The 15136-nt window shown below is 46.6% G+C and overlaps 5 protein-coding genes across 5 annotated transcripts; 3 read left to right on the top strand and 2 right to left on the bottom strand.

The window, feature by feature from the left end:
• Positions 1 to 267: 267 nt before the first annotated feature.
• Positions 268 to 3437, bottom strand: DFL_000668 (uncharacterized protein; the record flags this gene model as incomplete). Its single annotated transcript, XM_067636145.1, has 4 exons — positions 268 to 1051; positions 1105 to 1352; positions 1406 to 1627; positions 1677 to 3437. 4 exons carry the CDS (start codon positions 3435 to 3437, stop codon positions 268 to 270), a joined length of 3015 nt encoding a protein of 1004 aa, XP_067495215.1.
• A 1107-nt stretch (positions 3438 to 4544) lies between these two features.
• On the top strand, positions 4545 to 6938 carry DFL_000667 (uncharacterized protein; the record flags this gene model as incomplete). The annotated part of the gene is made up of 3 exons (XM_067636133.1): positions 4545 to 4720; positions 4806 to 5011; positions 5065 to 6938. The coding sequence occupies 3 exons, from the start codon at positions 4545 to 4547 to the stop codon at positions 6936 to 6938; spliced, it is 2256 nt and encodes a 751-aa protein (XP_067495214.1).
• Positions 6939 to 8455: 1517 nt separating this feature from the next.
• On the top strand, positions 8456 to 9809 carry DFL_000666 (uncharacterized protein; the record flags this gene model as incomplete). Its single annotated transcript, XM_067636122.1, has 5 exons — positions 8456 to 8650; positions 8717 to 8848; positions 8917 to 9097; positions 9157 to 9474; positions 9547 to 9809. The coding sequence occupies 5 exons, from the start codon at positions 8456 to 8458 to the stop codon at positions 9807 to 9809; spliced, it is 1089 nt and encodes a 362-aa protein (XP_067495213.1).
• A 27-nt stretch (positions 9810 to 9836) lies between these two features.
• DFL_000665 (uncharacterized protein) lies at positions 9837 to 10754 on the top strand (the record flags this gene model as incomplete). Its single annotated transcript, XM_067636111.1, has 3 exons — positions 9837 to 10117; positions 10178 to 10425; positions 10501 to 10754. 3 exons carry the CDS (start codon positions 9837 to 9839, stop codon positions 10752 to 10754), a joined length of 783 nt encoding a protein of 260 aa, XP_067495212.1.
• A 551-nt stretch (positions 10755 to 11305) lies between these two features.
• On the bottom strand, positions 11306 to 11890 carry DFL_000664 (uncharacterized protein; the record flags this gene model as incomplete). The annotated part of the gene is made up of 1 exon (XM_067636100.1): positions 11306 to 11890. The coding sequence occupies one exon, from the start codon at positions 11888 to 11890 to the stop codon at positions 11306 to 11308; it is 585 nt and encodes a 194-aa protein (XP_067495211.1).
• Between the last annotated feature and the right edge of the window lie 3246 nt (positions 11891 to 15136).

Raw genomic sequence — 15136 nt, 5'->3', positions numbered from 1 at the left:
CAGTGGGGACGTGTCGTGGGCTTGTATACTTCTTATATAAGCTCATGATTCGATTCAGTGTTCATGTCTGATTAAAATATCGTATATTCATAAAAGAGGACCGAACTCCCTGTATGTGCGCCAAACACCCAGACATATTTCCCAAATACCAAAGATACATCCGTCCCGTCGTACAGAAAGGGATATATACGCATGTTCCGTCATGGCAGCCCCGTTCGATTCAGAGTATACGCAGAGTATACGTGTGCCTCGGTAAGGAAGGGGGGATCACCTCTTCATCTCCTCCTCCCTCAAAACCCTATCCCCCTCCAACATACTCTCCGTCATAGAATCCCCCCCGGCACCAACGCCCTCCCTCCCCCTGAACAGCCCCCAAATCTCATCCCCCTGTTCCATCGTCACGCTTCCCTCGAGCACCTCCATCGCCATCTCCACTGTCTCCGGCAATATACCCGCTTTACTCAAATACCCTCCCTCCTTCACAAACGCCACCCTCGCAAAGACAACCAAATGTTTATACCCATTCCCGTTATGCGCATTACTCCCCAACAACCGTTCGATATCATCGTTACTCGTCTGTAGTTTTAAAACTCGGTGTATGAATGATACCCCGTTGTTTATAAACTTTACTGAGTTTTTGAGGCCGTAGCGGTCTTCGTATACTTCTTCTAGCTCGTGGTGGAGCCGTACGATTATGCGGCTTAACGCTTGCCAGTTGGAGTTTGTGACCAGACTTGTGATACCATAGGTTGTGGATGCTATGCATGAGTAGAATGTCAGAATCGCGGTGCGGATGGATAGTATCTCCGCACGCCGATGACCCGGGTGAGCGGTTGGATCGGCTTTGGGTTCTGTGGTTAGGAGGAAAGAGGCGTGTATTAACGTTACTCTTTCGTAGTCCTTTTGTTGGAGAGGGTCCGGAGAGATTGGGCCGTACGAAGTGGAAAACACGGAGGATGGTAGAGTATTGAGGATTAAGCGGATGTGGGAGATCGGTTGGTTGTATGTCATGAATGGGGCGATGAAGTCCGGTTGGACGAGGGCCCAGAAGCTGGTGTACCGGTTAGCAAGCTCTATAGGAGAGGTTGTTTCAGGGGAACATACTGTCTACTAAGGTCTTCATTGATGAGGACCCCCAATGCTACCGTCTCGAACAGCAACAGACACTTCTCGACGTCAACAAGTGAATTGATCCGGTCGTAACGTCCCTTAAACCGCTCCAGCGAATTAAGCATCACGGTCTTCTGGAGAACCTCTACAAACGGTTCCAATATTATCGGAAACAACTGTTCTCCGAAATCACAGTTTATAACGTGATGTAAAAAATCCAAAAGTAATGATAATGGCTCAAACTGGTCAAATTAGCAAAATGCACGCTATTGAAGTGGACTGCAGGTATGCTTACAAACTTTTCCGTATAACACCGGTCCCATAAAGCAATAAGAATGCAGCTAATCCTCGCCGGAAATTCACCATATGCGGCGTCCACGTCTGCTTGGGGGACGTTCTCCATAAATAATGCTGCCAGTGACGTTCCCGCGTCTGAGGGGAAATGGTAGTTCTCCCAAATTTCCAATATAGTAAGGACCCCCTCCTCGGGCTTATAAGACAGGATGCTCTCGAGGAACTGTACGGCTGTTAGCGTCCACCGATACGTTGAGATGAATCGTGCATACCTGCTGTCTGTCATCATTCCCCAAACCTAGATCCTCAAGCGTCATTTTATCAATCATAGCATCGAAATCTTCTTCGTCGGGCTCAGGTCCCGTCTCCATCATCACGGACCTCTGCGAATTATTTCCCGACTGTAAGATCGGCAGCATCAAAGTCTGCGAATGCTTCATAGGCGAGTCATTCGGCTTTCTCTTCCGCTTAGCGCTCTTTGAAGGCGTCTTTCGGCCGCGACTACCAGGTATGCCGACTGGAGGGCTACTCCGGACCATACCGGCTTCGTCTGCATCGAATCCGTCACAAAGCTCTATAATCCGGGTTTTCCGGGGCGTTTGAAGACTCGTATCTTTCAAAGGTTTTGATGGCTGTCTATCTTTCTCTTGGTACTGCTTTAACTCTCTGTGCATTGCCTGCTGGTCGTTCCGGTCGAACTCGAGATCAGCTTGCATCTTCACCACGTCTGCCCGCAATTTTGACATCTCTTCCTCCGCCTTATCGGACTTCTGTTGAGCATAGGACCTTATGGCATCGACTTCGGACCGGTGTTCCGTCTCCGCCTTCTCCATCTTCTTCCGCAACAGCAAGTTCTCGCCAGTTTTAGTCTGCACATCAACAGTTGCCTGCTTTAACTTTTTCTGTAAATCATCCTTCTCGAGCAACAGCTGCTGTGCAGCCTTCCTTAACGTCTCAAGCTCCTCCAGATCATGTGCCGTCAACCCCTTCCCCGGATCAACATCCATAACCGCACTTTCATCAGCTCTAATAACTTCTGCTTCGGCGACCGCATCATAATCGACCATGTCATGATTAGTAACCCGGTGAGATGTAGCGGTTTTCCCCAACGTTGGCTCGTTACTACTGATCCAAGCGGAGGTGCCAAATGCAGAGGTTCCCAAAGCCGATGCTTCAAGTGCAGCTGTTCCTCCCGCTGCTTCCTGAACAACCACTTCGGTCGCCGCACCGGTATCCCATAGTTCTTTGGCTTGGTCATAATTGGCATATTCTTCCGGTCTGGCGATGTTGGCGGGTGGTTGAGGATTTGGCTTTGCAGTACCGTTCGTGGTTTGGTAGACACGTGCAGAGGGTCGTTTTATGGAATTTTGTAGTCGTGATCGGTCACCAGGAGTACTCGGTATGGTTGGTTGAGTGATATATGAAGGTGTAGGTTGTCGATATGAATTCCTAGGTTGTAATTGCCGTTGACGGTGGGTGTATGTTTGTGATAATTGAGTCTGCCGTTGTTCGGTGATGTATGCTTGCTGCTGTACTACCGCTTGCGAAGGCTGCTGCGTGGGCGCCGGTTGCTGCTGCTGTTGCTGCTGCTGTTCGGCCTGTCGCTGTTGGGCAAGGTATGCATCCTGCTGCTGCTGCCGTAGTCGCTGACGTTCTTGGTTTCGAGCGAGATAGGCGGCACGGACTTCTTGTTCCTCTGCAGACAGGTTTTTGGGAGCTGGCGGTGGAGCCGGTCTCGGTGGTTGGAAGGCACGGTTTGTGTACGGTTTGTTCGGACCGGGGTGCGACTGGGTCGCATTTTGGCGGTTAGAGCTATGGGGTGCTGCTTTCGAGGAGATTTGGTAGCGGTTCTTGGGAGGTTGCTGTTTCTGCTGCTGTTGGATTGGTGGGGGAGGTTGAAGTTGAGATTGAGGTTGTTCAGCCTTCTTTTGTTTCTGGGTCAGCGACGCGAGTAAAGCCGCGTTTTCGATCTCCTGCAGCTGGTCAAGATTGAAGTCATCGTCGGAACCGAAGTAGTCCTCTTCAGCCGCCATTGGTGGAGTAGAGCATTGCACCGGAGGATCTAGTAATTGATGGCGATTAGGTCATCGGTTAGGTTGATTGGGAGTGGAGGATGGGAGTGATGGTGGTGGTGAACCGGGGTTCATGGCCTGGACAAAGTTGTTTTGGCGAAGGGTTTTTTGGTGTTTTGAATTGGCCAGGCGAGCTCTGGCGAATGCAGGCCGCCACCACGGTTGAATCGAAACAACATCATGACATCACGAAACTTGATGGACTTGGCTATTCGATTGGGCTGGATTGATAACTAACAATACATGGTAATTCGAGCATGCTGACCTCACGAACGAAGAGACGGCCCGTGCCAAAGCATGCCAACCAATTACAATCCCATGTTTCCATCCCGTACAAAAAGATTCAATTTCATTCTCGACGATTTCCCTCGAATGGAAATTCCACTTTCTAATCCCTACTCGGCACAGGAGTTCTAATCAATCAAACCTAGACTCGAGACCAAATCAAACCAACATGAATATGCAATCTAATGACATGCACAGCTGCCGGCTGCACGCCGAAACAGCCGCCAAAGCCCAAGGATGGATCCTTAGCGAAGTCGAATTGCCGCTTCTCGAAAATCAACGTTTTCAAAGACCAGCCTCTTCGAAAAAACCAAGCTAGGGTTGAACGTCATGGATCAATGGCGTGAGTGGCCTAGCGGGGAGGCCGAAAGATTGGGTTTAGCGGTCGTTGGTTCAAATCGACTGGTAGACGACTACAATGTATTTGCTGTCCCACGCACATGCATGAACTAGCGTGAACTCGCAAGGATGGTGTCCCCCATTTACCTTTTTCTCAGACTTATTCGTGCTGTCCAACCGGGGCGGGAGAACCTTGGGTTTCAGCTTTTTCCCATCTTGAAGCTACCCCAATTCCAAGCTCGCGATAGTTATGAAACCGAAACTGGCGGGGTCGAACTTTCCTATAAAGAGTACGGCATAAGCGCGCTCCGAAAAAGCCATGGATCGATATCACATCTCAGAGGAATAACATACTCTTTCGGCATATCCTTAATTGGGGCACTTGTTTTGCCTTAATCCTCTTGTTCTTTGCCTTAATCCTTCCTGATTATTGATCAAGACAAAATGTCAAAGTTCAGTAGCTTCAAACTATACGATGGCGCTAAAGTCCAGAAACGAGCGTATCGTAGAAATGAAGTATGGGATGAACATAAAGATTTCATCCTGGACCTTGTTCAACGGGGCGAGAAGCAAAGGAATATACTCGAGGCATTGAAAACTGAGAGGGGGTTTAATACCAAGTTCGTAAACAATTCTTCTTCGAACCCCTCTATTGATGATACCGTGCATTGTTGGATTTTGAACTAACAACTCAATTTATAACAGTCTAAACCAGTTGAAGAGCAAACTGGGGATTTGGGGCGTCTCGAATAAGAATCTGGCAAAGAAGCAGCGGAAATGGATCTATTTGATGAACCGGCGCAGGCAGGCAGAGGGGAAGGAGACGGTGTTCTATTTTGGAGATACTGGGCAAGAAGTTACGGAGTCGCAGTTGGGGAGTATTGTGAAGGGTGGAGAGAGGGAGTTTTCTGGTATGTGAAGTCGACCACAACCTTAGGTACTTCTGTTCCTAACCCTCTTAAAGCTATGGGAAATATCCCTGCGAGTCCTGGTGAACTCGAAATGGTCACTCCACCTCCAATGGCCTCGGGTGATGAAGATGCAGAAGATGAAGCTATCGCCGAGAGACACACGGAGCAAGTCGATAATCCAAATGTAAAAGTCGCAGAGTCACCTATAGCCAACGCCAGCCCTAGCACCTTACCCACGGACTCACCCGCGATTAGCCAGGTGTCTATCGAAGACGTCCAATTAGGGACTCCTCCCGCTACAGTAAATGAGCCGCAGCCACCAGACCCGGCTCCAGATCCCGAACCAACTACAGAGCTCCCAAGTACCTTCGAGAACATCTACAGGAAAGTACTCCACTCGCTCGAATCATTTCATCTTGCTGCTAATAGCTCGGCTGCGGCTGCAGACAACCTTTCTCCCGTCAACGCCACAAACGGCTCCTGGTCAGTGCCGCCAGACGACCATGCAACAGAACTGGCTGAGTGGATGGAAGACATATATAATGATGCGGAAAGGTTTGTGAAGATTGTACACCATGCGGTTGAGAACTCAAGTGTATCTTTTGCGGTTTGCAGGGATGTGATTATTTCGCAGTGGATAGAGCATTATGATGAGGATCCGTTACCGTATCATATATCTTCGGCCATTGTGAATGGTATCCCATTGAAACCTGTCGTGAATGGATGGGAGGACTCCCCAGTAATTAAATTGGCGACTGGCCCGGAGTGGATGGGCACCAGCTCAGATCCAGTTATTCAGCGGAACACCTGGTTTCCCGCCGATGACCCACCAGAAAGAGTCTTAGCAGAAGAAGAGTGGGAACGGATCGACTACCTTTTTACAAAATACTACCACAAGCTCAAGAAATTCTCAGACAAAATCGCAAGGTCTGACGGTGAAGCCGACTTCGTCGTTGCTTTTCGCCAAAGGGCAGCGCATCTCCAAAAACTTCGAAGCCTTTTCGGGGAATTTAATTACTACACTATTATGGCGCTCGAAGGTTTCGCCGACATATGCTTCCTGATTGACACGATACCTAACGATGATGTTTTATTCATATACGAACGCGCCAAAAAGGCATTCGAAACATTCGGACTAACATATCACGAATCGGCACTGGATCTTTACAGACAACTCGGTGTCACACTCACAGAAAAACGGAACTACTTGGGAGCCCTGGAGGCAAATACAGCGGCGTACAAGATCGCAAACTTTCGCTGGGGTTTTGAGTCCGTGGAGTGCATTGAATTTATTGCGGATATCGCGGTGTCTAATTTCCAACTCGGATACCCAGACGGCGGGTACTACGTCCTCCGCAAAGGTCTAACGCATATACAATCCATCGCTTCTAAAGCTTCCGCCGACGACCACTGGACCCATTACCTTCTCGGAAAAGCTCTGATCTACATTGCGAAGGTATGCAAATCAGTTGGTCGACAGGACGCGGCCACCAGGATCGGCAGATTTTCTATCCAACAGTTCATGACCTATAAAACTAAATACACCGGAACCGACCTGTCGAATAGCGGTTGGGCACCAAGATATATGGGTGACGCATTCTTACTCCTCAAAGACTACGAAAATGCAGCAAAGATGTTCCAATCCTCGTTTGAGGTTTATTCAGACTATTATGGGCAGAGGGATAAGAGGACCATAGATGCTATAAAGGACCTTTGTAAGTCCATGAGGCGGAGGGGATTGATCATGTATACGGTTCCGATTTTGGAGAGGACTTTGATGTTAAGAAGTACAAGCGGACACGACCAAGAAGAGGATGAAATTGGGTTTGAGATCTGGATGCGGTATATGGAGACCGTTATTCAGGTGAACGGGCGAGGGGGGGAGTTAATGGACTTAAGGAAGCGGTTGCAATTGACGGATGCGTGACGGATCTTGTACCTATAAGTACGTTTATACCCTTGGATACGGACCTGGATTTCTAATGTTAACGTTTCTTCGTCGTTTTATAGGTTTAGAGAAGTTTATGCACTGGCTAAAATTGATATCTGGAAGTCCTTTAAGTTTCGCATAGCCATGCAATTTGTACAATTTTAAATTTTGAAATTAACGCAACCACCGTTTCTTTGATAGCAAATGTTAAATGAGAGTTATAACCACTTCCTATAATCGATAAATGGTAATCTACCATAACCTTGGGCAGTCTAGAGCCAATTGTAAAATCTCAATACACAATCCTGAAAACTAGATTCCTGAGGTAGAGGTTTTTATGCAATGAACTATGCAATAGTAGTTTAAATGATGCCGAGAATTCCCTGTAACTGGACCGCTTGGAAAGCTTTATATCATGTTTTGAAAACCTTAAGACTCGCTAACACCGCTGCCGAGGAGCTTAAAAGCCCACAAATTCTAGGGAGGAGAATAGTTGTAGAGGAAAGCTAGAGCCTGGCTGTTTGCCCTCGTGCATCTAGATCTCAACATCTCCCAACATCATCATATCATCTACCTCACTATTGCCTTCAAGGCCAGTCTATACAGATTAGGTGGCTACCCAATTTCACAATATCTTTTAGACCTTATGCGGCGATCGAGGCATCTGGATACCAGATGCTAAATTGTTAGGGAGCGTGTGAAGCAGTAGCGACTCTACAACGATAGCTACCCAAGGCGATGAGGGCTTCCCTCCAAACTTTGTCATTCCAGGCACGCTTGCCAATACTCACACTCCCATTGGAACTGCCCTAATTCTCCTTACTACTGGCGATGTAAGTTGTTCTCTCTCTTTTTAATTAATCGTGATCTCGGTTGTGTGTTTTCGAAATTTCCTGACATACATGTACATGGTCGCAGATTATCTTCCTAGCTATAGGCTGCCCGATCTACCTTGCTATCTTGCTTGAGTGGTTGGCTTGGTTGGTAAGTTTATATGTATTCCAATGTTTGACGATGGAAGGTGTTCGAGTATCCTGATGGATTCTAGGGTGCATTCTTGTATTGCTTTTACCATTGTTTGGTCAAGACTGTTCGAAGCAGAGACTACATAAAAAATTATCTTGACTGTTTTATAGTCGCTTTGTTCACTACGCTCTGGTAAGTGCCGACTACAACCCCGGCCCCATTTGGGTAACATGAATTTAAAATGATCCTTCGTCTTGGGAGCCGGCTGGGCAAGGCCCTCTGTTACACAGTTACTAACTGTCGTAAATTTATCAAGTCTATGTTTCATTCCAGTTCCTATAGTCAGCATCCCACTCCCTGTCTCTCTCGGAGCTCGGCCTCCGGGCTTCTGGGCTTTGTTGTTGGAACTTGCCGTATTTTACGCCTTCGCTGTTCTACTTCTATTGCCAACAGGCATAATTATCTACAACATCTTCAACAAACCTGTAGGCAGGAAAGGACGATACGCTAACCTCCTCAATGATGATGCCCCAAAAGTGATTATCATTATGCCATGCTACAACGAATCGGCGGAAAATGTCATGAAATGTATCAACTCGGTCATTGAGCAGGATTATCCAATGACGTGTCCTCACATCTGTCTTTCTTTCGACTCCGATGAAATTAGTCCAGAGTATCTCGGAATTCTTACTAAACTCGGCGTCCCTATGGTTCGTAAGAGCAGGTTCCCGGTTTCTATTGACGTTAGTTATCAAGGTACTCGCGTTACCGTTAGCAGATACAAACACGGAGGGAAATGACACACTCAGAAGAAGACGTTTCAAATGATTAATCGTCTTTACGAGAAGTACCTAGAGCGTCAGGATGATGTCTATCTTCTTTTCATCGACTCGGATTGTATTTTGGACAAATATTGCGTCCAAAACTTTATGTATGACATGGTAAGCATCCCCAAACAGAAGCCTTGAATTATGAAGGGGCCTTTAAGTTAAGCTTCTCTTAATTCCAGGACTTCCTGCCCAAGAGGAGAAAAGGTAGTCAGGTTATGGCTATTACAGGCATCATTACTTCGCGGGTTGAGAAAGGCCAAGGTAGCTTTATTACTCTTCTACAGGACATGGAATACATCCACGGTCAACTTTTTGAAAGGGCTATCGAATCCAGCTGCGGAGCGGCCACTTGTCTGCCAGGTGCATTGACATGCCTTAAATTCTCCGCTTTCAGAAACATGTCTGCCTTTTATTTGCAGATATAGCCGATAAGCATGATAACCCCTTCGACTATGGACAATACCACTTGGGCGAGGACCGTTGGCTCACACACTTGTTTATGATTGGTGCTAAGCGTTCTTATCAAATCGGATTCAGCACAAGTGCTTGTTGCAAAACCGAGGCTTGCTCTACTTGGAATTCTCTGATTAATCAGAGAACTAGATGGTTCAAAGGTTTCGTCACCAATGAGGCTGCCATGTTGACTGATTGGCAACCGTGGAAGCGATATCCCCTCCTCTGCGTTTTTCGTATGATACAGGATACAATTCGTACTACAACCTTGCACCTCGTTCTGCGTAAGATTTTTTTACGCCATTTCAAAATGATAGTTATGTATTAGCTCCTCTAAGCTAATATACGTTTCATAGTGATCCTCTCACTTATGACTAAAGCTCAAACTGTCCCCGGGCTTCCTCTGCCACTGATCTCTCTCTCTCTCGGACTTAACTGGATATTTATGTTCTATCATGGATTCGATTCTAGCTGGGACGAAAAAAGGCGTTTCTATATCCAGTTCTGTTTATGGCAAATCGGGTGTTCAACTGGTGGTATCTCATTGCTACCGTCTACAGTTACAAGCGTCGAAGTTGGGGTGGACCTCGCGTTCAAAGAAAAGTCGAACAAGCCCTAGATATATCGGAAGAGGAATCAAAATCGGATGACCGACTGGAGCTTTCAGACCACGAACGGGACGCTATACGGGAAGCTGCCCTTCCCTGGCGAACTTTGTCCGGCCGTTTTATTCCAGCACGTGTCGGTGGAGATGGCATATATCATCGTTCTGACTTACAACTACCTCTCTCCAGTCGCTCTAGCGTTCTTGCCACAACTCTTAACTAGCGATGCTGCGAGTACGTTTACCAGAAATAGCGAGGCCGATTTTACAGACTCGTTAGCACCACCAATGCCCAATCGCAATAGCGTGTTTTCTACCCTTTCGTATGACTCTGAAGTTGGAAGACTTTACGCCTCGGCGTAGACTTTCCTTTATACTAATAGCAACAACCTCCCGGATCTTGAATCTCGATATACGACCCCAATCCCGTTGGAAGATTACAGAGTCAGTATCCCGGTTCCAGCCAATGCTGTTGAACTCGATGCGACAAGCCAGCAAATCTCTCCCCGACAACTACCATTCATAGTCTCAAACGGTAATGGCGATCTCGGAGCCATGACATTTGCTCAGATCCACAACGCTCAGCTCGACAACGCCTTCCCGCCTGCAATTTCGGACAATACGCTTCCACGTTACCATGCGCACAGGCAATCTATCCAAATAGCATTGATATCCTATATCTGCCTTCTATAGTTACGCCCCCAAGTCGAACCTGATGCGAATGGCCGCCCTAGTTCACCGGACTCCTGGAATCGTGACGACGACGCTGCATTCTCTGCCGGTCCCACGGACAAAGTTTCTAGGGGCCCATTTGAGGCGCCTAAAAGTCAACCGCATTCGGGTACTAGAAGTGCTAAGTCGAAAGGTAAGTTCGTTAAGAAGAAGCCTGCTTCTATGAAGATTGATGATGGATCTGTGAAAGAGAAGAAAGGTGGTATTCTTGGGTTCCTTAAGCATTGAACTTATCAATGCCAAGATTGTGGTATTATATGATCGCAGGCAGTTGTGGTATATCGCTATTGCTCTTCGTTTGCTCACATAGATACGCATGCTTTCGTTTTTCTTCTGTCTTTCTTTCCACTAGGTTAGCCACTCTATTTCAGACGACGATATGGAGATAGAGGGGCGAAAAGGACGAATTAAATTATTTTTTTCAGAACCTAGGTCACTGTTTTGATCTAGTTATCTAATCACAAGATTTATAAAAAAAAGTGTAAAAGTGTGAAGGTATTGATGAAGAAAGGGAACATCGACAAGCCGCCCCGTGTATAATTTTGTATAGACGTTATAGCATAACTTCGTTAAGAAAGGGGATAAAAAAAACGACATCAGAAAGCTATATGGTCGATCAATTGCCAATTCATATAAATTTGAGAACCCCCTCCTTACGATAAAAAGAAATCAGAACCCCCCGAGCAAATAAGACTAAAAACCAATCCCGGCAAAAAAAAAAAAATTAAGAGAAAGAAACATATCTAAGAAAATAACAACAAATATATTTAAAATTAAATTTAATCAGAATCAGAGCTGGAAGAGCTGGAACCACCACGCTTTTTGTGACCATAAGGATCGTCCTTCTTGCTCTTCTTGCTCTTCTTATCCTTCTTCTTCTTCTTGTGGTGTTCGCTAGCAGCGTTCGCTAGGAAACCACCACCGATGGCTCCAGCGATAGTTCCGAGGGCACCGCCCCCAAACTTGTGGGCGGTGAAACCACCAGCTGCACCTCCGAGGAGTGCGGATCCGAGACCACGTTCACCGGGCTGTCCAGGTGGGGCATTTGGGTCATATGGAACATTAGGGTCTTGTCCGAATTGTTGTTGATATTGATATTGACCGTCTCCGCGGGTTTGGTCGTAACCTTGTGGTGGAGATTGGTATCCGCCCTGTTGCTGCGGGTCATAACCTCCTTGAGGAGGATATTGACCGTATTGCTGTGGTGGAGGGTAGCCTTGCTGAGGATATGGGGAACCACCATAACCTTGCTGTTGCTGCTGGTCGTAGCCGTATTGCCCCTCTGGTGGAGGACCGCCGTAACCTTGCTGTGGTGGGTAGTAGTCGCCCTGCTGCTGGCCGCCGTAAAAATCTTGGTTGGACATAGCTATTTAAGATATGTATATATGTAGGAAGATGGTAGGTAAACTTTGTTGTATTGTATATTGGTAATGGAAGTGCTTGATCAAAGAAGATGATGATATTGGAACGAAAAGCAGCTCAAAAAGCGGGGTTCCGGGTGCTATTTGTACCCCTCTTCTTCTGATTCGCAATCATAGGGCTCCCATATGCAATCCCAAGACATGGACATTCTGAAATGTCAGCATGGTGCAAACGGACAATAGCCGGGGTACCCGACGGAATCAACTTCTTCTACCTGAGGCTGAGCTTGGCGGTGCGGGATTTACACACATGGATAACGCAACCCAAAAGGGCAATGAACACCCTCTGTTTTTCCCCGTCTGCAGACGTCTACTGTACAGAAGTCCATGGTGCCTAGCGAGTTCTCCAAGTTTCCTCGGCCAGCCATAGGCACATGAACCCCTGGACACCACTGGCGACCGGGCTGGGAAGCGATGACCTATGACTATGAATAGCAGGAGGGATAGCGTAGGCCAAGATCTCGTGCCAAGAAGTCATTCAACTTGCCGTGAGACCCGAACAGCAAAGTTGATTCGTCATGCAGCAAGCGGACAACGACGCTATGCAGCCCTAAGGCAAATAACCTCGACGTACGAGCTTCGGAATACGCCTCGTTGGGAGAAAAAGATCCCCGTCAAGCTTTCTGGTAACCTTTTCTCCATGTAACGGAAAAAAGCCGCTCCGAAAAGATCAAGAAAAGCGGCTTCGTCGGTGGCTTGACATTTCCAAGCGCTTATTGGCATCTTGGACCCTGGAAAGTCGAATGTCCAAGCATTGCCTAGTGATCTGGGATACGTAAGCTCGCGACCGGATCTAGAGCATGGAGTTTGCCACCACCTGATTTTTGGGGGAACGGTCATAGGGTCCGAAGACCGGTCATTGCTCTCAGCACTATCACACAATTGTCTTTTATTTTACATCTCTGTGTCTCGCTCCGCCCGAGGCTGTTTCGTTCGAGTAAACCTTGGTTAATAAGCTCGTGAAAAAAAGCTCCGTGTGGTGTGCTTTGATGCCGTGAGCAAAGCTTTTGCCGGCGGCATGCCTTGGGCGCCTGGATTCGGGACTCATCTGTTGCCGTCATATGCCGAAGCTAATGCCAAGAAACACACGGACATGGTGTTGAGCGGTTAGCTGGATCCTAATTAATATTCGAAGTCGTTTTTCTCGATAGAAGAAGTAGATTGTCTGATTGAAATCGGTGACAACTTTGGGGTAGCAAAGGAGGAGTGAAGGATGGAAGATTGATTTCCAAAGGCACGCCATTTTGTGACAGATTGTCCGCAACAGTTGATTTGGCTTAGCCTAGGAATGTAACAGTTGGTCTCGAGGACAGAATACGCAGAGACGAGGTGGCGAAACGCGAAAAATGTAACATGTTGGGAGTTGGAGAGCTCTGAGTTGGAGAATCGGCTGGCGCTGCTTGCTTGACGTATACGTACTATGTACTATTAACAGCCTGGGGACTATGTTTCAACTTGATGAGGACAGCCTTGCTTTCTAATATCTAATCAGATAGATATCTAGTGGTAAACCCGGGTACCCGCGACAATGTCGGTCTGTTTACTACGCGCGTGAGTCGACAGTCGCAGTCTGAAACTTAGATCATACAATCGATTCCATAATAGGTGCTCGTAGATATCACTGAAATCTCAAACGGATGTTAGATCGATTGCATGAAAAGACTTGATACTGCCAGAAATCTAATTTGACACCTCAAGATACGGCACAGCGCTTGATGAAGGGACCATTGATTTGTTGTACAATTGTGAACAGGAATTATGCAACTGGATATATGTAAGAATTCTACAGCATGAAATAAATGTGATTCAAACCCAAATAAATAAATTTATAGTCCTTTCAAGAAGTTGTTCCTGAATTTCATAGAAGGAAAAGGACGAACATAGCTCTTGTTGAACGAACTCGTTACTCTCTAATCTACTTAGCCTCTCATATCATCATCGTTAGTTTAGATAACGTTTCCAGGCGGCTCATTTCGTATTTACGAATCGAAAGCACACCACTCCGGGGACAAGTAAATGAAGTCATTATGGTACTTTACTCGAGACTTAGTCTTTCTGCAACTAGTTGCCGCACAAGAGTCTCTGACTCGATTTCCAGATAATGTAAATATAAAATTAGCGAATTGCACAGTCACAGATCCCAACGGGCTGAAAATGATATTTCCGATGATATGTAGGTAGAATATATAGATCGAACATACTGAGGCCGATCTATCTCCGAAACTAGACTAGCTACAGGGTTCTCCCACATATTTACCACTTTAGGATAACCCGGTGCCCGGGCACCAAAACCTAATCACTACTATATCTACAGGTATCAAAAAGGACAACCGTGCCCAAGAGATTGATCCCTACATATACTACAACGATACTTGCTTAACTGGTAATCCAAAGGGCTTCTTCTGGGGCTATCTGGGAGTGTCACCGGAACAGGCGCTGATCAAGACGCTAAACGCTAACACGGCCCCACGTACTGGAATGTGGCTTGGATTCATGGATATCTATGAAGTCTAGAATGGTGGGAATACCGAGTTCCCATGCCCGAGAGAAATACTGTGCGTATAATCTATAGACCTTTGCATGATCGACAGTTTTTGTTTGGGAACCCATAATCATGTTCTCGTTTTTTGCGCAGTAGCATTTGTTTTACGGGATAACTCCGTCCCCCGGATTGCCTCTGGGCTAGTCTTTGCGATATATTCCATTCCAATGTCATATTTCAAGCAAAAGATGCCTTTGCTTTAACGAAGATAAAAAGTTTGTTATCGCCAATGCACAGGTAGGATTTCCAGACAAGCGGCGATGTCTCACATGACAGAACAGGGCCGGCGGAAATGAGCTAGATATGGATCTAGTTAACAAGTACAATATCGGCTTCGGCGAGACGTTTAACAGCAAATCGTTGTCGTTCTGGACTTGCAGGGTAGTCCTTGAAGAGTGGAGTTATATCAACAACTCCACCTTCCCCCTCGACTCTAGCAAAATCAGCGACAACCAGAAATTTTGGGTCACCAAGGAACGGAGAGATGATTTCGATGAGAGTTTACTTGGATCTGTAAGACGAGGGTATGATGAATAAATGGCCTTCTCACTTTTTGTATTGGACTGTTGTGCTGATGTTGATATACCATCAAGGATTATGCCTAAACTCCCTGGATTATGTGTATGAATCACTTCGGAATTTTCGAT

The sequence above is a fragment of the Arthrobotrys flagrans genome, assembly GCF_004000055.1.
Source record: "Arthrobotrys flagrans strain CBS H-5679 chromosome Unknown unitig_15, whole genome shotgun sequence".
Taxonomy (NCBI): domain Eukaryota; kingdom Fungi; phylum Ascomycota; class Orbiliomycetes; order Orbiliales; family Orbiliaceae; genus Arthrobotrys; species Arthrobotrys flagrans.
Note: the sequence above shows the minus strand (reverse complement) of the source record. Positions and strands in the feature narration are given on the sequence as shown.